The 24,301-nt window shown below is 35.0% G+C and overlaps 1 protein-coding gene across 2 annotated transcripts in view; it reads right to left on the bottom strand.

The window, feature by feature from the left end:
* LOC150108642 (membralin-like) overlaps positions 1–17,783 on the bottom strand; it is a 259,480-nt gene extending 241,697 nt beyond the window's left edge. The window contains exons 1-2 of one of the 2 annotated variants that reach the window (XM_090416100.1): positions 17,583–17,783; positions 597–884 (exon numbers count right to left, since the gene is read on the bottom strand). In XM_090416100.1, coding sequence (XP_090272226.1) covers positions 597–824 — 228 coding nt within the window. In that variant the 5' untranslated portion in view covers positions 825–884; positions 17,583–17,783. The remainder of the gene's footprint in view (positions 1–596; positions 885–17,582) is intronic. The other variant, XM_090416101.1, reaches the window with a different exon arrangement.
* Positions 17,784–24,301: the final 6,518 nt, after the last annotated feature.

The following is a 24,301-nucleotide window of genomic DNA, read 5'->3' as shown; positions in this document are numbered from 1 at the left end:
CTTGACCAAATGTGTTGACCTCAATGGAGACTACATTGAGAAATAAAGATGATTTTTCTGAAAAAATGCATTTAACTTATTTTTTTTACCAAACTTTTGAAACACTGTCCATTAATTCAATTTATTTGTTTTGCAAAAATTAAATAGTAGTAATGGATATATTAAAATTAAGCTTGTATTCAAGGGGTAATTAATGTCTTTTTATGTCACTGATATAAATTAATGTCATTGCAACTGAATAACAACCAAAAAACATTAATGCAGAATAAATGAATGAAATAACTAATTTGATACCTTTACCACAGTTAAAGGTAGAAAGCGCAATGTGGCTGGTCGCAAACTATTAAGTTCAGAATTTAAGTGTTGAACAATGGAACTTAAAGGTTCTAGTAAGAACTAAATAGCTAAGCTGTAATTTCAAATCCACATCATGAAAAATTCAAAATAAAATTTTCAAAAAGAAGGAACAGTGTTAAATAGGAAAATGAATAAAAAATTCCTACCTAATTTGAGAATATTGCCAGATACTTATATTTTCACAATCTTAACACTGTGGGTGTAGCATGTCAATATTAATTTAAATATACTAAACTTACTGTTAGCAGAAGAACATATTCAAATAGTCTTCTAATAGAATGAGAAAATGCTCTTGAATATGCAACAGTGATACGCAGGAAAATTGTCTGAAACAAATATTCTCTTGCAGTCCACACAGGATGATGATTATTGTTATTGTTATGGTTATATCTAGCTTCAATACCAGCTAGAGGAAGAAGATCAGCAGCAGCAAGAATATGAGGCATTGGAAAATTATTTGGAGGCATGATTTCTTCATATTACATTTTTAACATGAACGGAATGCATGTTTGTGACTTTTAAATAATCTAGAAAAGAAACAACAAAATATATATTTATTAGAAAAACAATGAAGTGTGATAAAAGCAGATGTTCAAGATAAAGCATGTAACAATTATGTTATACTACCAGAGCAATAACAAATTTTCAAAATCTGAACTGCATTTCAAAGATAAATTTTAAAAAAAATTATATTGCTATTATACAGATATCTCGATGGCATCAGAAGACTCATCACAACAGATCCATTAGTCACACAATACCTATCATACCTCTCCTTAAACTTTGATTTTTTAACGATACTTGTGACACAATGATTAGAAATATATACACGTTAGCACAAGAATAATGTTTAATTTGCCAAATATTCTCCTTTAACTTGTTCACTGATGAAGTACTCACAACAATCCTGCAATCCACTCACTACTCTCCAACCAAAAAAATCTAATCCTAACACCCTTACTAACCACATTCTTACACATCATTTCTCCCTTCCTGCCATGTACTGAAAAAATCTTTAATGTCAATCCTACAAAAACTCCTTTAATAACTTATATGCTTCTATTATGTCTCCTCTTATTCACCTGAACTGCATTACAGGACTTCAATATAATTTTTATTCTGCCTTATCAATGCTGCTCAGCATTTGGACAAGTCTTGCATATCTGTTAGCAAACTTGATTTTTGTTGATGAGATTGGTAAATCAGGTCGCTACATCAGAAACCTCATCAGCTAGTTTTTGAAGCTCACAGACCTTTAATTCTGCTCTCATAGAGAGAATTTCATAGACCTACAACAATCTCTGTCACTTGCCTCTGGATCCTTTCCACTACTTCTTCATCTCTGATGGAAAGGTCTCTGGACCTTTTCTAAAATACTGGAAAAGATCCAGAGGCAAATGACTAAGGTGGTTTCTGGTCTCTGGAATGTTGAGTATGAAGACAGATTGAGAAATGCAATTTACAAAAATTGGTGGATTGGAGGAGAAGAGAGGACATAATTGAGACATATAAGCTGTTAAGGAATTATTATCAGATTAATGTGGGGAAAGTTTGCATAGAATGGGTAAAAAGAGAGAGAGAGAGAGAACAAGATGTTATCCCTGAAAGCTGTACGAGGAGAGTGTGATCAAGGGAATGAGGAGTAGGTGTGTTTGCATGGAGCGTGGTAAGTGAGTGGTACATTGTAATATACACAGTTTGAAAAACTGTGTATATTACAGTGGGACCTTTTGACTCCATGGAAGTTTAATAATAATAAAATATTATTACAGGACTTCAATATAATTTTTAATCTGCCTTATCAATGCTGCTCAGCATTTGGACAAGTCTTGCATATCTGTTAGCAAACTTGATTTTTGTAAATGAGATTGGTAAATCAGGTCGCTACATCAGAAACCTCATCAATGGTGGCAAAATTTTCCATAAAGTGTTTCTTTCAACTTAAGAAACAGAGTAAAGTGTACTTCCCTCCAGTGGTGGAGGAACGTTTGTCATTTCCATTTTAAAAAAGGTCAGTTAATAGACATGAAACATGGCCACACATACACTATGAGCAAAATGACAACTCTGGATGTGAACATTTCAGGTGTCAAACTCTTTTGCTATGAATTTTTTGGGCAGAATGTCCCAAAACTTTATAGTAAAGATTTCAAAATATTCATTGCAGAGATTTCTAGTAATAGTAGTGACATTATTAGTTCTGTCTAGTGTCACTTCCTTCTTGTCATAAGCCATTACTATCATTAAGAACCACGATGAGTCTCTGACTCCATGGAGGTCGGATGTTAATAAGAACCTTAAACCTAAGAATCTTCAATTATTTTCGATCTTTGCTAGGTTACAGCTGATGCATGCCACATGACTCGACAATCTTGTTAGTATGAATTTATTGCCATTGTAACAATTTTATTCAGCATTTGAACAACTCTGTAGTTATCTATTTTTATGTGCCTTTTATATACTTTTTATAAACCCTGAAGAGCCCAATAGTTGGGCATGAGTGAAACTAGTTGGTACAATCGAATTATTCGGTTTCATGACCACATTTTTATCAAAAAAAGACTGTTTTTTAAAACTAAACAAGCACTAAAAAACAAACTCCACAAGTTTCGTTAGTCATCACTAACATCTTCAGGGGTAAAGAGAACTAACAGTTTAAAGCACAAACTATACGAAATTACGAAAAAACAAGTTCATTTGTTGGTATTATGAACATCAAAAAATGGGAAGATCGAGAGAAATCCGCATGAGCGAACATCAAAAGGACGTACAAAAAAAGAGAGAACATACGTCTGGCTTGGCATTTCACACAGCTTCTACCGGTCATGATGTACTCTGGGACAGAGCAAACATGTCTTACATTGATAAAAACTTTTTCACAAGAAAATTCAAAGAGGTGGCAAATATGATTAAAATTCCTACACAATGCAACAAATATCAAGGTTTGATTTTAAATAAAGTTTGGTCAGCGTTTATCAAAAATTTACCCAGTTCAGACTTCGGACAGAGTGAAAGTGAACCACAGAACGTGACATCAAATAGCATTGTTTCCAGTTAACACACATTAACAGTTGTATAGATCTGTTATTCGGTATTTTTTAATGAACTTTTTTGATGTTCATAATACCATTTGTAATTTCTTATAGTTTGTGCTTTAAACTGTTAGTTCTCTTTACCCCTGAAGACGTTAGTCTGATGACTAACGAAACTTGTTGGGTTTGTTTTTTGGTACTTGTTTAGTTTTAAAAAGTCTTTTTTAATAAAAACGTGGTCACAAAACCGGAATAATTTGATTGAACTTCTTAACCACAGAAACCTCTGCATGATTATAGAAACTCACAGTGAGTTTAATGGTCTAAAGTTTCACAATTTGAGAAATTACGCATTAAAAAGCAGAACTTTATCAACTGTTTGATATTTTTAAACGTTGCAGAGACAATGAAATTGTTCAAGATTACCAGGATACATGTAATATACATAACGAACTTGCCACATCACTGCCGTCTGAACTATGGAATAACATAGACACCATCACATACAATAAAGCTACAATGGTGTCCGAAAAGAAAAAATGCATCCTAATTAAAAAATTCAATTCCCTTCTAAAAGAAAAAGAAAAGCAAAGAAAACATCTAGTTCACTCCAAAGTAGTAATTAACCTCTCCTCAAGAGTCCTAACGAGAGATGAAACAAATCTTCTTATGAAAGGCTTTAATTTCACTGTAATGTCACAACAAGTCCCGAAAATTGATATCACAGCCCAAATTGAAAAAGGAATAAGAAATGTACCAGGAGATATAGCAGATCTGATCCGCATTCAAAACACAGCATTACTATTAAATTGCAAAGTACCACCAAAAAACCTACAAAAAACAGAATTTGCAGCCTTTAATAAACTCAAATCAGACAAAAACATAGTCATAATAAAAGCAGACAAAGGCAATGCAACAGTGATTTTAAATTCAGAAGATTAACGAAAAAATGAAAAGCCTTCTTGAAGATTCCAACACCTACACAGCATTAGACAGAAACCCCACTTGGAGAACTCACAACAAAACCAATGAACTTATCAAGAATATACCAAACTGGTCTGAGGAACTAAAAAGAAATTTACAATCAAAACACCCACTAGTTCCTAGAATATATGGAGTTCCCAAAATTCATAAACGAGATATACCACTAAGACCGATAGTAGACGGAAGGGATTCTCCTACCTCAAATCTTGCAAGGCACCTTACAAACTTGATTTTACCACATATAGGAAAAACACCATCGTTCATTAAGAACAGCACAGACCTCATAGAGAAAGTAAAAGATATACACATCGATCTTTTAGACATATTAGCGAGTTTAGATGTGGTCAGCCTTTTCACAAAGATTCTAAGAAATGAAACAGTAAACATCCTAGAATATCTGTTCCCACCGGACATTGTACAGCTCTACGAACATTGCATAAAAAACACATTCTTCCTTTACCAAGACAAACTCTGGGAACATAAAGGACTAGCAATGGGTTCACCCCCCTCTCACGAGCTCTAGCAAGCCTCTATATGGAAAAATTTGAAAATAATGCTCTAAAAAACTGGTACATCAAACCAAAAATTTGGCTCTGTTATGTGGGCGGTACTTCATCATTTGGCCAGGAAGAGTACTAGAACTAACCATTTAAAGACTATCTTAATAACTTACATCCAAACATAAAATTCACACTGGAACTATAAGAAAATAAAAAACTTCCTTTCCTAGACATCCTTATAGATATAAATGAGAGAAAAAACAGATTATCGTTCTCCATTTATAGAAAGCCAACAAACACAGGAAGATTCCTTCATGCTATCTAACACCATCACCACCACCCCAAGCAAAAAATAGGCCTCATAAAAACCTTAAGGGATAAAGCATACAGCATCCTCAGTACAGAAGAAAAGCAGAAAGAAGAAATACAATACTTAACACAAATTCTACAACTGAATGGTTTCAAAACTAAGACAATTAAGAAAATTCTCAATACAGCACCTACAAGAAACTTAAATAAACAAGACTTCAAGAACACACACCCTTCCTTATATCAAGAATGTAACAGATAATTCGCCAACTTCTGTACAAGTGTAACATAAAACTGACTTTCCTGCCACTTGAAAAAATATCAAAATCTCTTCATCCTCCGAAACCTCCACATCACCCAATTAAAAAACCAGGAGTTTAAAATATTCACGGTTCCTGTAGCATCTGCTACGTAGGCCAGATGGGGAGATCAGGAGAAATCCGCATGAGCGAACATCAAAAGTACGTACAAAAAAAGAGAGAACATAAGTGTGGCTTGGCATTTCACACAGCTTCTACTGGTCATGATGTACTCTGGGACAGAACAAACATGTCCTACATTGATAAAAACTGTTTCACAAGAAAATTCAAAGAGGCAGCAGATATGATTAAAATTCCTACACAATGCAACAAAAATCAAAGTTTGCTTTTAAATCAAGTTTGGTCAGCGTTTATTAAAAATTTACCCAGTTCAGACCTCAGATAGAGTGAAAGTGAACCACAGAACGTGACATCAAATAGCATTGTTGTTTCCAGCTAACACGCATTAACGATTGTATAGATCTGTTATTTGGTTTTTTTAATGAACTTTTTTGATGTTCATAATACCAACAAATTATTATTATTATTATTATTATTATTTCGGGCGACTCCAGGAGTCCTTAGACTCATCGACGGAGGCCCTAAACATTATGTCCACACAACTATGCGATTACATTCTCACAGTATCTATCATACCTTGTCTTGAACTCGTTCACCATCATGGCACCCACAACAGACTCTGGCAGCTTATTCCACTCATTTACCACTCTAAAAGTAAAGAACCCAGCTCTAACACCCCTGCTAACCACACTCTTGCCCAGCTTCCATAGGTGTCCCCTAGTTCTCCCACCACAAGTTCTGATCTCAAAAATATCCTCTGAATTAATCCTATAGAATCCCTTTAGCAATTTGAATGTCTCAATCATATCTCCCCTCCTCTGCCTATCAACTAGTTTCTGCAACCCACAAATCTTCAACCTGTTCTCATATGGTTCATTCCATAGACCTGTTATCATCTTAGTCACTCACCTCTGGATCCTCTCCACCTCCTCCCCATCAAGAAGGAACTGAGGTGACCAAATCTGGGCACAGTAGTCGAGATGAGGTCTTATCAAGGCTCGGTACAGAGGTACAATAACTTGCTTGTCTCTGCTCGTCAAGGTATTTTTCAACAACCAAGTGAGTTGATGAGCTGATTTAGCTACTTTTGCAGTGTTCCCCCCTAAACTTCATCTCCCTATCCACCAACACTCCCAAGTCCCTGGCCTCATCAATCTCTTGGAGTACATTCCACCAATGTGGTATACTGCTGCTAATCTTTTCACCCCAAAATTCATAACCTTACATTTTGTCACATTAAACTGACATCCATTCTCCTTAGCCCAGAACTCCAATCTATCTAAGTCATCCTGCAAGACTTTGACATCTTCTGCATTCACTATTGCTCTACCCAACTTTGCATTATCAGCGAACAAATGAATTGTTCCACTTAGATCCTTCCCTATATCGTTAATGAACAGATTAAACAGCAGTGGTCCAAGAACAGAACCCTGTGGCACACCACTAGTCACAGGCCGTCTTTTGGACTCTACTCCTGAATAAACTACTCTTTGATATCTCTCCATCAACCAACCACCTATCCACCTCACCAACCCTATATCCATTCCCATATGTTGTAGTTTACGGATTAGTATTCCATGTGGTATCCTGTCAAATGCCTTTGCCAGGTCCAGCAGTATCACTGTTCAGCCGTCACCTTGTTATAAAACTTGAGCAAGTTACTGAGGCATGATCTACCCTTCACAAAGCCATGCTGTCCCCTGTACAGTATCTCGTTTTCATCAATCCATTCCTGTATTTTTCCCTTGACTACTTTCTCTAAGACCTTGACAACGACTCCTGATATGCTGATCGGTCGGTAATTTGCAACAGTAGTCTTGGATCCTCCTTTATGCAGTGAACAATTTTCCCCTCTTTCCGCACCTTCGGGACTAAGCCAGACCTGAGACTCAGATTAAACAACTTGATTAAATGAACTTGTTTTTTTCGTAATTTCTTATAGTTTGTGCTTTAAAGTGTTAGTTCTCATTACCCCTGAAGATGTTAGTCTGACGACTAACGAAACTTGTCGGGTTTGTTTTTAGTACTTGTTTAGTTTTAAAAAATAGTCATTTTTTAATAAAAATGTGGTCACAAAACCGGAATAATTTGATTGAACTTCTTAATCACAGAAACCTCTGCATGATTACTAGTTGGTACAAGTTTTTAAATTTGTACCAACTAACAAAAAAAAAAAAAAAAATCTTAACCTTCAAATGTTGATGCAACTTTTTTTGGGAGACAAGAGGAGGTTACATGTTTCCATTTGAGGACTGACTTTATTTCTGGTTCAAAATATCGTATTCATATTAAATCCATGGCAACAATTCTCTTTAAAAGATGTTTGCCTTCAGTCTCATAAGGATGTGGAAGCCATTTGACAATACTCTTCACAAGCTGCTTACTAGTCTTGTGTAAGTTGGCATGGGACCCACTTGATGGCAATTTTTCTCCTCTTTAAACTTTCAGTCAAAATTCTGAAAGCAGATGTGGTTAAGATATTTGCTTCACTTGTAACATTGTGACATTTTGCACCAATCATCTTCCAACAGTATGTTGATGATAACCACTGCTGAGCCTTCCAGGGCTGTTTTTTTTCATTTTTTTTCCATGTAAGGTTTCAATTTCAATATCTAAATGCTGATCAATGTAAAATATCTCACCAGAGTCAGATTCTTCCACTGTTTTGAAGTCACTTTGAAGAACAAGAACATCATAAAAAGAAAACAAGCAGATGTTTCTACTCATAATCTGGCTTACAACTGATATGAAAGAGGAAACTATTACATCATTCCACTGCCCAATTATGTACAATGTGCAGAACATTTAAAATAACCTTTGTAGATATAACTATTATATTAACAGACTGATGAAACAAGACTACCTTGTAACAAATCCATGCTGCCCTCTGTAGAGATTTTCATCAATCCAGTCTTACATTCTGATGCAAACCCCAAACTAGGTAAGAATTTGGCCCTACTGCTCTGAATAACCTTCATGCAGTGATAGGTACAGTACTTCAGAGGCATCCTTATTGTTACTCCCCTGAACAACAAAGCATACACACATTCCCTCAATACACATGGTAATATGTCATCCACTCCTTTAGTGCAAGGTGGATATTAAATAATGCTGTCTCAAATACTCTGTATTCAACTTTCATCTTCTATCTTCCTTTATTGTTGTACTGAGTACTCTTACCTTCCCCCAACATGAAATACATGTTGACAAAATATTTACCAAACATTTCACTAAATCTTCTGCTTGCTCACTCTAGTACCATCTCTAGCAACGAGGCTGATTCTCAGATACTCATCCCTATACTTTTACTGTCCACATAAAAGAATTTGTTCTACGAGCTTCAGTTTGAATTCTTTTCCTCCTTTCTTATTACATGCGTCTCTTTCTTGCATGCACATTTCTGGATCACTGATTATATGGATAATTCAGATGTCATGTCCTTTTAGGAGAATTTAAACAGTTTGATTTGTACATATGAGTTGAGTTGTTGTTTTAATGGTAAATGCAAAGTTTATGCACATTGTACATAATTGGGATGGAATGATGTAACAGTTTCCTCTTTCATATCAGTTGCAAGCCAGATTACGAGTAGAAACGTCTGCTTGTTTTCTCTTTATGATGTTCTCCAGCAAATATGCTAAAATCACATTAACTGTCCTACCTGCCAGCTCAACAACTGGGTCCTACTTTTCATATCCAACATTAAAGAGCCCCCAAAACACCCCATTTACACTTCTTACTCTTCTCTGCACTCTTCCAAAATATCTTCATTCCCTCAAAAACCATATAAATTCTTATATGCAATAAACAATTTCACATAAGTTTCCCTATTGTTATTTTGAAAGAAAACAGAATGCTAGACATGTTTCAAGATCCTCACACTCCAAGCACAATATACACACATAAGTATCACTTTTGGAATGCCTCCATACATAATTACAATATTGTAGTACTTTAAATCCAAAGTTTTCACATTCACAACATTACAGCAATGCATTTTGTGCACTTCATTCTCTGTGCAAAGCATCTATTTTTTGCTCCTTTAATCACTGCTTCCAGGGACTGTATTCATGTTGTTTTCCTACTTCCCTCATTATCAACATAAAATTTCTCTCTTTAATATAAAACTTTCTATCATATTACCTGTCCCTCTGTCTATTCACTAATTTCTGTAACTGACATTTCCTCAACCTCTGTCTCCTGATCAATAATCTAGAGCAGTGTTCTTCAACCTTTTTACACCTGCAGACCGGGGAAAATAGGAGAAATATGTCGCAGGCTGGCTGATGGCTAAGATAGAAACATAAACAAATGTAGATGGTATTTTATTTATTAAATCCAATATTATAAAATTACAATTTTTAGCTAGTGCAACATCTCATGCTGCTTAGAGGTAAGAAAATTTGATATACATGGCTGGAGCATTGTTTCTGAGAGGCAAAAAAATTTTTGGAAATTTTTGGCAGACTGCCAGACCAGTACCGGTCTGCGGACCACAGGTTGAAGAACAAGGATCTAGAGTTTTATAACAATGAAAACCAGGTGTCCAAATTTGCATATAACATTTCAAGTGAGTCAGTTCATGGTTATATACAGTGATACAACCACCTCCTTATCTCTACTTATTAACATTCTCTTTATCATAGTAACCCACTGCGTACCTTTCACAACTCATGCAATGTGAAGTTCCCTGAATTTTGGATCTCTGTCAAACACTATCACTTCCAAATCCTGAAATTCCTTCTTCTCTTGGAGAAAAGTTCCACCAACAGTAAAATGAATTATGCTTTTCTACTCTAAAGTGCAAACTTTGCATTTAGCATTAAAACAGCAACTCTACTCATGTGTGCAAATTAAACTGTTTAAATCTTCCTAAAGTGACATGACATCTGAATTATCCATATAATCAGTGATCCAGAAATCCACTTGCCATGGACAAGTTATCAGAGACAAGTGAATTTCCAGCCTCATTCTAAATGCATTCACAAAATATACAGTTTTATTTTCTTTACATAATTTACACTGTTTTTATTTTAAAACATCTCATTCACTATCAAGTTATTTGATCATAGACAGCCTCCAATAAATATAATAGTTTTATTTTCAACCTTGAGATTATATCTTATCTAATTAATTTAATAAGTTAATTCCTTTGTAAGCTATTTCTCCCCCAACAAAACTGAGTTTGCACAAAGATACCTTTCCTGATGTTTCTGAACACGAAACAATTCCAATCTATGACAACAGGTAGAATTACTAATCGCTCACCCTTGTTATAAAGCAAAGCCGCCCTGCATCTACAGAATAATTTTGAAATAAACAGTCAGGTATCAAATAACATCTTCTTTTGCATAACTTCTAAGTCATCAACATTCTTATAAAAATCAGAGAGAACTTTAAGAAATTAATTTAACAAAACCAATTTTCATTTGTTTCACTGTCAACTGTAATTTTCCTAACACCCACTTTAACTCTTAAGCAGGTATGCAGTAGTATTGGCATAAGCTTATTTTCACAATTCACAGCATGAATTATCATAGTGTAATTATATACTTGAAAATACATGATAAAAATACTTTTTAATAGTACATTTAAAAAGCATAATTGTATCACAAAGACATGCCAGAGACCAGATCACATTTTCTGTTGACTATTTTATTGTTTTTACAAACTTCATTTATTTTTCTTGCTGAATCTTTGAAATAAGGGTGAAGGTAAAGGACCATAAAATAGTAAAAACACAGGAGAAAATAGTTCTGTTGTATCATGAACTATAAACAATCAAGTCATGCCTTCAAGACAACTGGCTCAAGGAATTCAAGTGGATGTGCTATGAAGACAAATTTGCATCCTGTAATGTATAAAAAATATTCCAGGACTGCTGATCCAAACTCTACATTAAAACAAGCTTTTCAAGGCCTTTAGTTCAATTTTCACAAATGATGAGATGACAGACTTAGCCAGAAAGTGACTGGGAAAGATATCCTAGCCTGCTTTCCAAAGAAAAATGGAATGTATATGTCTGAATGCATGAAGTGTCTTTTTAATATAACCAATTATAAAGCTAAATTCCATAAACCATTTACTGAGTTCAAAAACTTCATGGACCCAGTAATAGAACATTATCAAAATGACACGAAGTGTGAAGAGTTTGAGTCATTTACTGCTGATGTCGATAATTAAAAATTAGTACAGGAAATCGGATTCCAGTAGCGAATCATCTTCTAGATGTTCTATAGATATCACAAATGAGGAGAAACTTGTTTATTATCTCAAATGCATTCATAAAAATCAGTGGAGATGATTGTTTACATAATTCCTCTCCAAAACTCAGATGCAATGTACTTTGATAGAGTTAAAATTTCTTCTTCTTCTCATGGAAGATTGATAATTGGTTAGCAAGCAGAGGAACAGAAATATCATGTAATATGTTGAAAAAAAAAAAATTAAGTAGTAGCAAATGCAAAATTAAAGTCATGCCAACTCTTAGAAATTATTGCATATAATTTAAATTTGCCGTTTTAAATTCTGTTATATTATATATAAAATTAAAATATTTGTAATTCATAATATTATATATATATATATAAAATAAGTGTAACATTATAATAATATATATTATTATAATTTAATAATACACACATTTAATAATACACACATGGAAAGAAGTCAATGAGCACCACAGTGTGAGGAACAAACAGCCATGAGCCCACCTTAATAAGACGTAGGACCTCCTTTCCCTGTGATGACTGCAGCAATCCTACAGGACTTACTTTCCACAGGTACTAATGGGAATTTTGGACCATTCTCACAGTTGAGAGATAGACATCCCTTGATCTCACTCCCTGATGCTCCAGTTGATCCCACATATGTTCAAGAGGGTTGAAATCAGAGCTCTGGGGGAGGCCAGTCAAGTGTGATGATGTTCCTGTCCACAAACCATGCAGTTACAGCAGCTGCCTTATGACATGGTGCACTCTCTTGCTAAAAGAGATAATGGTCAGTTCCCCAGAAACCCCACAAAATAGGAAGTATCGCATTGTCCAGAATGTTCGATTCCTATCAGAGTTCAATGTTCATAGCACCACAAACAGAAGTCCGATGCCAAACCAGGAAAAAGAGACCATACCATTACACCGCCACCTCCAAATTTCTTTGTTGGAATTACACACTCTGGTAAGAGACGTTCACAGGGCATCCACCACACTATTTGGATAAGGGAAATGGCTGCTCAGTGATATTGCTAGACTTTGCAAAAGGATTTGACAGGATTCCACATAGAACTCTATTGCAAAAATTGGAGCACATGGGGATGGATATGAATCTGGAGATTTGGATCAGAGGCAGCTGACTGACAGATGTCAAAGAGTGGTTTATGGAGGAGTTAAGTCTAGGAGAAAGCAAGTGACCAGTGCAGGGGCTGCTCTTCTATAGGGGTCATAGGGACCAGGCCCCACCTATATTTGTATAACTAGCCCAATAATTGTAATTTTAAAAAATATGTTTCTTGTAATTATTATTTTTTGATTATTTCCAACATGTTTTATTGTTTAATAAAAAAAATTACTGTAATATTTTGTGGCAATATTGTATAATGTGACTTAGTATAGTCTCTGGGGCCAGCCACGGCTGGCCCTATTTTATACGTGTAGAACACAGGGCATGTATGAGGCACGTGCACTAGCAATCGTGTTTGCTACCAGGCGCAACACTTATCTTGGGGCCAGTTTAGTCTGGCCCAGTCACTGTGTTGGCATGTACATACATAGCACGCGATTCTTTGATTGTGAAGCACGTACACTAGCAAGAGTGTTTGTTTACCGGGCACAATGCTTATTTTGGGTCCTGTTTAGTCTGGCCCAATCACTGCATTTGTACGTAAATAGCATGCGATTCTTTCTTTGTCTTATTATTTATTCTCGTTGTTGATGTTTTATTGTTTTTAGTGTGTTTAATTATTGTTGTCGTTTTTTGTTATAATTTATTTTAAAGTTTAAATTTTTATTACATCCATAAATAATACATTTTAACTATGAACAAAATCAATAGTTTATTGGAAAAACATTTCTCGTTATTAAGTCTAGAAGAAAAATCGGAAATGAAAAGACTTGGCGCATACCAACCCAGAGATGTGCATATTACTCAACAAGATAGTAAAAAAACAAGAACATTTTATGTAACCTGTTTTGACAAGAAATCATGGCTTAGTGTGAGTGATGAAAAAAAAAAAATCTTTGTTCTGTTTTTATTGTGTTTTGTTTGGTGCCGAGAGCTTGTGGACACTCAGTAACTGTAAAGACCTAAAACATCTTTCCGAGCAAATACAAAAACACGAATCCAGTAAAATTCACATAAACAATGCGGTACAATTTCAAGTGTTCAGTAAAATGAACATCTTATCTTCCATTGTCCTAACAATTTTAAAAAATTAATAGCTCAATGCATCAGTGAATTCTGACTAAACATTATTGTAATAGAAATAACAACTATAAATCAATAATAGAACCCACTATATAAATATAAAAAAATTAAGTTGATTTTGGCTGCTGGCCCCCACCTGTTTCTATTGTCACCAGCCGCCACTGGAACAGTGGTATATGACAGGACTCAGAACTTGGTCCTCTATTCTTTAATTTATACATTAACGATATAGGAAAATTATTTGACAACAAATATTCAGTTGTTTGCTGCAGGAAGACTTAAATAGACTAGATGTATGGGAAAAGTAAAATGGCTACCAGTTTAATGTGCTCAAGTGTAAGGTGATGCACTTTGGAAAGAAGAGATCACAAGCTATATACTATATTGATGGAAATGAACTATAGGAAACCGATGAGGCCAGGCTCTTGGGGGTGATTGTGGACAGAGTTAAAGTTTAGAGGACATGACTACATGTCCTCTAAAGATTACATGACTGTTGAAGAATACACACTAACAAGCAGAGATAGAGAAGTTATTGTACCCCAATATAAGGCTTTAATAAGGACAATTCTGGACTACTATGCAGAGATCTGGACATTTTGATTCCAAGGAAATGAAGAAGTGGTGTAGAGGATCCAGGGGAAGGACTATGGAATGCTCTTCAATGTTCTCACAACCCTATGAGAACAGATTCATGGTCTGTGGTTCAAAAACTAGCTAATAGGTAGAGTATAATAAATTTAGTTTAATCCTTTATCCAAGTGTGAGCAAACAAAGTTTGCGCCTGAAAGTATCTTCAGGACTGGGTTAAGGTGGTACAGCACCAGGGCAACACTTTGTTTGCTCACACTTAGCTAATAGGTAAAAAAGAGGAGGCATAATGGAAGCATATAAATTATTCAAGGGATTTTATAGGATTGATACTGAAGACTTTTTTTCAGTACACAGCTGGAAGGGAGAGAATGAGGGATCATTGATGGAAATCGTGTAAGAGTATGGTTAGCAAAGGTTGATTATATTTTTTGCTTGGAAGGTGGTGAATGGGTGGAACAGGTTGCTACAGGTGGTCGTCAGTGAATGATTAAGGATTGTGTGAACAATTTGTGTGAATAATGTGTGATGAATAATGAATCACCTACGTTGAGTCTTCTGACTCCATAGAGATGACCTGTATTATTATAATAATAATTATTATGACACCTCCAAGGAGTCCAAAGACTCATCGAGGGAGGACACCTACTCTACAACTTTCCGTCTCCACCACTCAATCCACCAACTACAATGAACTGCAACTACCATTATTTACACCAATGCAATCTACCACCCACCACCACTACTGGTATTTTTCACAGATAATCACAAACATCCATGCCCACAGTGGGATTCGAACCCACAAGCTTTTGGCTGGAGAGCGGATATGCTAACCACTCGGCCAACCAGGCCAGCAATAATAATAGTAATAATAGTGTGCAGAGAGTAGTTTTGTGGAGTAGAGTCCCACTCTGTGAAGTTGCTCCTTGGAGGTGACATGTTATAATAATAATGATAAAGTTTTCAGTCATAGTTTTTCATTTTTAATCTTAATTAGCCTAGATCTCTTCCTACCTCACATAGCGAGCATGCACTTCTTAAGAGGATAAAACTCAGGATTCAGGGCTTACTCTATACCCACATGTGCACTGTAAAGCCTATTGTAAATACTTATTCTTGAAAATTATTACCATATTGATTAAAATGTCAAGATTACAATAAATAAATCTGCTAATGAATTTTATTCCACAAACGTAGTAGAGAGGCCATATAACTAACTTTTCCAGATTAGTGGGCAGCAATAATTAAAGCAATTCCTACAGCTTTGCAATTTTATCCAAATACTGTATGACATGTATGATGAACTTAGTCCTTCAGTCTAGCAGAGATGCTATATTTGCAGGGATATATTCAGTTTCTTTTGAATATTTAAATGTGAAGAGAATGATTAGAAACAGTTCTAATATAATGGCTGTTCCGAGTGATTTGAATAGGCTCAGAAAGTGCAACTTTCTGAGCCTATTCAAATATTTATGAGTCGGTATAATAGTTTTACATCACCAATTCCCATGCTTTTTTCCATCTGATGAAATGGTGTTCATCCAAGGCATGATGAGCAAGTCTGCTTTTTGGTTGTCCATATCAAATATATTTTTATGTTCTTTTCTTCATATTATGGTGGTCCATCCTGACTGTCCAAAGTACTGGATTCCCACATTGACAGGGGATATTATAGGCACCTGGGGAGAGAGCAAATTCTGGCAGTCCTTAATTTATCTAACAGAGACTATTCTGATTCTGTGTTGTTTCAGGAGTGAGTCCAGTTTATCAGTGTACCTTTAATGTAGGGTTACAGTGTACATATAGTCTGATTGGGGATGGTAGTGTTCTTTTTAAAGAGTCCAGCAAGTTTTTCTTTTGTTGTTGTTGTCACTGTTGTAAACAACTGCCTCTTCCCAATCAGACTATATATATATATACACACACACACACACCAAATCCCTATCCTACATTAAAAGTCCTTGCTCTGGAGCTCATTTTAATTTTCTGTTCACTATGTATCTTCAATGTGTCTTTGATAATGCTAGTTTGAGACTGTAAAATAGCAGATTTAAAATAGTTGGCTTCTTTAATAAATTATCTATTTCATTCCTGTTTCTATGTCGTTTCAATCCAGAAATTTCAACATGAATCCCTATAACTGCAGAAATCTGAATATGGAAATATTCAGATTCTAATAATATCTAAACACAGTCAATCAATAGTATATGTGCATTAAGGATATTGACTGAAATATGGACTTTCAAATCTTAAAATGCCATGCAATTTTCAAATCACTAAAGGCAATGTGTGTGTGTGTGTGTGTGTGGATGGATAGGTTTACATTTAGTTCTATTACTGCATTAATAATAAGTTGTACCATGCATTAAGTTTGCCAAAACTTAATTATCTAAGTTTTTTCACATGGAAGATAAACTCTTGCAGCTGGTAAAAGTTACTTGTCTGAGCTGCTCCTGAGTTTCACAAATTGCTGTTTACAGAAGTTTTACTTATCTGGCTCTTTAGGCACGGCATGCTGTACATCTCTGTTCTCCAAGAATCCTTACACACGAGACCTCTGAACAACACTGAAAAGTAGACACTTGCTTTCCAAATTAACTGAAATATATTATGTCTTAATTGTGAATTAGCATAAAGAACATTCCCATCAGGCAACCACCTAAAACAAATGTGGCAATGAAACTGACTCCAATAATATGTAATTGGATAAACAGATAATGTTGTACTACCCTATCTGTAATTTGAAAAAAGTTCAAACTTTGTATTACATTGTGACAGTAAAATATATCACATAAAATAATACCATTGCATAATTAAAAAAAAAAAAAAAAAACGCATGAAAAATTTTATTGCAACACACTAAATGTTGAGCTGTGCGACTTATATACTTGGGCATGTATATCATGTTTAATATATATATATATATATATATATACACAGAGAGAGAGATAACCTCCGTAGTCTCTCTAGTATTAAATGGAATACAAGTTTCCAGCTGGAAAGCTTACCAAATCATCTAAAAATATCACGTCAGTTAGATCACTAATAATAATATAATACTGGAGACGAGTAATTGTTTACTCATCTACATGCATCTACGTACATTGCTTTAAACATCTCAAATGAAATAAATCACTATATATCACATATATTAAAACATCGTCTGCCACTGACGTTAAATTAACGGTTATGGTATGGGAGACACCTTAGAGTGACAAATTCTTACACAAACGAAATACTAAACTGAGCTGAAAAACTCTTCATAGGCATTCTTCTTTAGAAAAATAATAATGAATATAGATTAGCCTAAATTTAAAAAAAAAAAAAAATATATATATATATATATATATATATATATAAAATATTAAACTTTATAAAATCTTAACAATAGCTGAATATCATTTCATTTATAATTAGTAGTATTGTCGTTCTTTAGAAGACCTTTTTGAATGATAGTTATGGTATGTACACTGAATTTTTTTTTCTTTTTATTATTATTATTTGACAACTCCAGGGAGTTCGAAGACTAATCGAGGGAGAGCACCTGCCCTACAGCTCTGTCTCCACCAACTGACTGCAACTACACCAACACCATCTACCGTCGGCCACCACCACTACTATTTCCACAGACAATCACAAACATTCGTGCCCACGGCGGGATTCGAACCCGCAGCCCTTTGGCTGGAGAGCAGATACGCTCCGGTTAGCATACTCTCTCTCTCTCTCTCCTATTTTTGGCATTTTTACATAAAAAGATAAATCCTCTAATACCGTTTATTCCCAAAAGAAAGCAGACAGAACTACATTAGCCCTAAATAACTTTTTAGAGTGAGGACAGGTATATATGCAGTCATGCTTCGCTGCTAGCGAGCTCATGCCATCAATGAGCAAAGCTTTATGAAGGAGAGAGAGAGAGAGAGATCAACTAAGGTGGCCGAGTGGTTAGCGTATTTTATATGATAGCGTACGTTATTTTAGTATATTTTTTTCCTATATTTTAGCGTATTTTAGTTTTTTATGTGACTTCACGGCCAAGAATCGCTTTGCTCTTACTTTCTGCCTAATTCACCTGCCACACTCACGAGGACATTCATCAACATACATTCAAGCCCAGGATTAACTAACTCAGTGCTGGAAAAAAAAATAAAGTAAAATAATAATAATCAGCGGATAAGCAGTATAGTGACCGATTGAAAAAGTAGTCAAACTAATACACAACTTGAGATTCCCTAAGTTCCCCAGGCTGCTTTTGCTTATCCATTGTTAAAACCTTTGTACCTCTCTCTCTCTCTCCTATTTTTGGCATTTTTACATAAAAAGATAAATCCTCTAATACCGTTTATTCCCAAAAGAAAGCAGGCAGAAATCCATTAGCCCTAAATAACTTTTTAGAGTGAGGACAAGTATATATGCAGTCATGCTTCACTGCTAGTGAACTCATGCCATCAATGAGCAAAGGTTTACTTAGGAGAGAGAGAGGGAGAGAGAGAGAGAGAGAGAGAGAGAGAGAGAGAGAGAGGGAGAGAGAGAGAGAGAGAGAGAGAGAGAGAGAATGGTAAACTATTGCCATTTTGTAGCTGCAATCCTAGCAGTTGTATTATTGTCTATAATAATATCAGTTCTCCAGTTCATTTTTGATATGAGGAATTAAAATCCAGAATTTCCAAGAGGAAAATCCCCACTTCCAGACACCAAAATTGACTAACTTAGGAACTAGCTGAAGAAAGGCCTAGGAACTCACAGACCAAAAAATTAGAATGATATGATTGGGACAGATAAACTTCAGAAACTGTTATACGGGATTTTTGTAGATCATATTTTTTTCATTTTTGAGGGTGATGAAAAGAAAAAGAGAATCCTTGGAAGTTGAAAATGAAGACTATCAAGAAAAGGGTGAGAACTACATTTTTTTCTGTAATTGGGTGGGACATGATTAGAATGGACTCATTTGAATGTTGTGTATACAAGCATTATGAATGATTTCAAGAGAAACTATGACAGCTGCAGCGTTTAGTATAAGTCCTCTAGTGATGAGTTCCTAAATCCCACGGAATCTTCCTTAATAATAAGAAGAAAAAGAAAAATTGAAACTGTATGCTCCTGCAAGTTGACTCCATCAAACCTAACCTAAAAGATATTTTGTAAAATAAAATCCATTAGTGAATTTTATTCCCTTAGAGTCAGTAAGCAAAGACATTTAAACCTATCTAACACATGGAAATTGGGCTGGAAGTTCAATCAATATGACTAGTAAATCAGGGATAGCTAATCCAACACTAATTATGAATGGCACCCAATGGAGATACAGCTAACAAGTGCTGCCATCTCCTAGTTTCTAACCTTCACACAATACGTTATTCATTAAAATAATGTAGATGCTGTGGTAGATTTCCTTGAGTTTACGAAACTAAAAATCCTAGTTTCTGGGGAGGAAAAAAAGCCCGCTTCCACTGCGAGAGATCGACTAACTCGCAAATTGGTCACATAAATTAATGAAAACGATTACTCTAAACAACAACTGAAATTGAAATTAAGTCTTTCTTTCGACGTCCTTGCGCTGGAATGCAAAATTCACATCCAAATGTTAACAAAGGCCTACAGAAACGACAATCATACAAATATATGTCACTGTGCTTGGGGGGGGGGGGGGATTATCAAACAAATAAAACATATATGAAAAATATAACACAATGTTAAGAAATAATAATAAAAATATACAAAAAAACTAATGATTCCAACAATTACTCAAAAATTGTACATTCATTTTGCCACCAAACAAAGCATAAACACAAAAATTACACAAACTGGCCACAGATTTACATATCTTTACTCAGATTTTCTTACGTAAATCTGAGTAAAGATTTGTCACCTTACTCAGTGTATGTGAAAAATACTTGGTCAGATATTCCACCATTTTAAAGACAGCAGACGTGACTGGTTCCCGAAGAGATGAGATATCCTATGGGTTCTAGACAACTATTTAAGAATTCTGCTGGTCAATAATCGTTAACTAATCACAAATGCAAAAACAAATGGTCTTTCTGCGTTCGATAAAGGGCTAATGATGTGATACAAGTCTAGCCGGATCCACAATTTTAATAACAGCAGAACCGACTAATTCCTGAAAAGGTGAGAGATTCTATAGTTCGCCCACCGTTTCCAGGTCCCTGCTTCGCGTCTTTCCAAGAATAGTCGATTCATGCTGAAGGGTAGAAAAAAATGAAGGACGTCCGAATTGGTCGCCAACACGCGAAATCACGTGCTTTATAGGTAAAATTTTCCAACTGTTATACAAGCAACATAGTTAACTACAATAATCATAAAAGAGAAGTTAATTTTCCGACCGGTAATAATAAACAACTCATCCTACTATACGGACTGATTACCCTATTATTAGAATGGATTCTTCTTTTTCTGAGATGCGCAGAAGTGTCGGGGACCTCAAATCGGTGGGCGAACTATAAGAGTTTAATAAGTGGACAAATTATGCAAATTGCTTGTCCAAGAGGCCTAACTATGGTCCTAAGACATTCTTTCAGGTACCAGATCGATGTTCGCCTAAGAAGTCTTGTAAGGACAAACAGAATTTCTTGTGTGCAGCAATTGACTGAAACATTTAATGAAGGATGTTACCTAACCAAATCTTACTAAACTATGAGAGGAAATTCAACAGGATCAGTATTAGCAAGAAACGACTACAAATACTGATCCTAATATACTGGGAATACTAAAGTTTCTAATTCAGTGGCCAGTATGTGTACTTACCACCACTTACATCGAAACCTCATCTGCTGTTCCTAACGAAACCTCAATTGATATCATCTATGACTACATCCATTGCTATGAAATCAGATATACCATTCCAAAGGCTACCCAACCTCAAATTCCTACTATTCGATATGTTCTGGCTGAAGATTTCCTTACCTCACTTTATAGCCTTCATTTGCTGTTCTTACTGCTCTTGTTATTCTGAAAATCATGCTGCTCTATTTAACTACTTATCGATAAATGTTGATTAAACAAAGTTTACTACTCTGATAGTGTCTTCTTAGGAGATTTTAACATCCATAACACAAATTCACACAAGATAAACCGAAACATTTGACATTAACCATGATCGAATAAGAATAGTAAACTTACCAACCCAAACAAAGAAAATCGTCATCATTTTTCAACAGTCTTTACTTAACCAGTTCTAATCTATTTTTCTCTTGGCAACTGCGAGCATAATGTTATGTACAGAGTTACTAAGAGAAAAGCAGGCATGGTACTATTTTAATATGACACTAGAGCAGTAACAAACTAGGATGACCCCAGAATTTTTATCCGTTTCCATGATCACATCTCTGCTTTCGCTCTTCTGATCTGAATAACTAAACTGAAATAAGAGCCAGAATAATCCTCACTATAATGAGGACCTTCATTTCCCGTCACTTCGCCTTCTTCACCCTTAGTCCATGCTTACCACTGGATGTTATGAACGTGAGAGACCTAACGTAGTCTCAACAGGTATTTCTTTCTTCCGATCTCTTTAACCAGAACAAGAAACAAGAATCAGTCAATTTTTAATATTATCTTTCCAAGTAATTCAAGGTTTCCCAGGTAACTTTTACCATTAGTCAACCTGTCGGTTGTTATTTTAAGTACACTTTGAGATCTAGCTATGCTGGCTCACCAAAATAGTTGGTTTCGACGTATATTATTGATGATATTTTCGTGCATTCTGGCAATGGAGCAGACTTTCCTTTTAACCTCGTCATTTGGTATGAGACCATGTAATAATAAAAATATGTATTAATGAATTCTGTACAAATTAACTCATTGATAACAGAGTTCCAAATAAACACTGCTTGATTGTCTAAGGATATAGGAATGCAAAAATGGGCTTTGGCATTGGAAGGAATATTCTTCCTGATTGTGCTGCGTTTGGTTTGCTATAACCAATGACGATACAAACAAATTTATCGATTTTGCCATTTACAATAATTTATCAGTTGCCAAATTTTATATCCACAAGAAGGGGGAACAAGGATATTATCTAATGGATCTGCTCCCAATTTAATTCATTGTGCAGTAGCGAAAAAATTAATCTTTGTATCTTTAAAGTTTCCTCTAGCACTTCATCTCGAATATCAATAGCATTTCCTCATCTTCCTTTTACAATTTCCAATTCTCATATTCGTAAAGTAACGCAGAGCTAACACGGGTGTGATGAGTCTGTATTTAGCAGTAATTTACTATCCCTTCAAAATGGGTGAACACATCTGAAGGGCAACAGTTCCTTTAGCAACGCATGCTTTGATGTTATGTCTGTCTGTCTGTCTTATACACTTCCCAAGTAGATGAATCTTTCTACTTCTTGCAATTTTTGATCATTGCCTGAAATCTTCATAGTTTTTTTTATCCAAATACATCGTTTTTGCTTTGTGAATGCAGAACTTTAATCATAATCACAAAGTGTATTAGAAAGTCTGTCTGTTAATCCTTTCTCTGCTATCAGGTAAATCTCATTGGTAAATCTAAGAAATATATTTTTTTTCATTAGCTGACATATCAATATAACTGTTTTCCTGGGTTAAGTTTATTCTATGTTCAAGTTTAGGTATAAAAGCATCGGCAAAAGTATGCAGCCTTGACGCACTACTAATTGCCATTTATTTCTATTACCATTTCTGAGCTACGGGAAAAAGTTTAATTACGCGTACTATTTTATTATCTATTCTATAGTAGATCAATATTCTTCAGAATGCTTCATGCCGAACCCAAATTGAAGGCCTTCGCATATTTTTAAATCTGTGACATAATATTCTAGTATGTTCAATATATTTTTCGCAAATGAGATGTATTGTAAATAAATTATCTATGTACCCTTACATTTACGGAATCCTGATTGTGTCTCTCAAGTTATGCTTCTTATTTTCACATAATCCGATAGATTAAGATTTTCAGAAAAAAATTATTCGGATGTCTGATTAAACTGATATTTATATAATTGCTACATTTTGTACTATTCTCTTTTTAGGACTAGGAATCAGAACAGAGATGCACCAATCCTTAGCCCATGAGTTATTCTTCCATACATCTTGAGAAATTTTCAGCAGAGAATCTATGATAAGTATTCCCCTGCATTGAGTAGTTCTAAAGTTATGCCATGTATGCCTGGAGATTGTAAAACCTTCAGACTAGTAATTGCTGTTTCTACTTCTCTTAAAATAGGGAAGTCTGCTACATCCAATATGATTTATATTATCTTAGAGGTTTTGATTATTAAGGCTACATTCTTCTGAGAAAAGGTTAGCTGTCTAATCATGCCAACTCTCAAAGATTTCGTCCTACCAGTGAAAAGTGTGTCATTTTCATCAAGTATCGAATTAGTGTCACGAAAGTTTTGTTAATCCTGCGTATCGTCAGGAACACACGTTTAAGCTTGATTCCTTATAGTTGTTCTTCGGTCTTTTCAAAATCGTTCAGAATACATACAGTTGGATTTATTTGTTTTAAAATAATAATAGTAAAGTATTTGTTTAGTTGTTTACATTTTCCCTACTATCGTTATCCTTGTCTATACAGCATTTTAAGTCTCCTTTTCCCACAAAGCAGAAAAATGTTTTCTGTAGTTAAGGGTGTAATATACTGTGAGATTGTCCTATTAAAGTGTCGGCCGCTTCTAAAATTAACTTTGGAAAATAGTTTGGATTCATTCTCAATGCTTCTAAACATTTCTAGA

The sequence above is a fragment of the Typopeltis vanoorti genome, chromosome 3 (genome assembly GCF_054136105.1).
Source record: "Typopeltis vanoorti isolate ZY-2024b chromosome 3, IOZ_Tvanoo_1.0, whole genome shotgun sequence".
In the NCBI taxonomy this organism is placed as follows: Eukaryota; Metazoa; Arthropoda; class Arachnida; order Uropygi; family Thelyphonidae; genus Typopeltis; species Typopeltis vanoorti.
The sequence above is the reverse complement of the archived record's forward strand: the minus strand, read 5'-3'. Positions and strand labels throughout refer to the sequence as shown.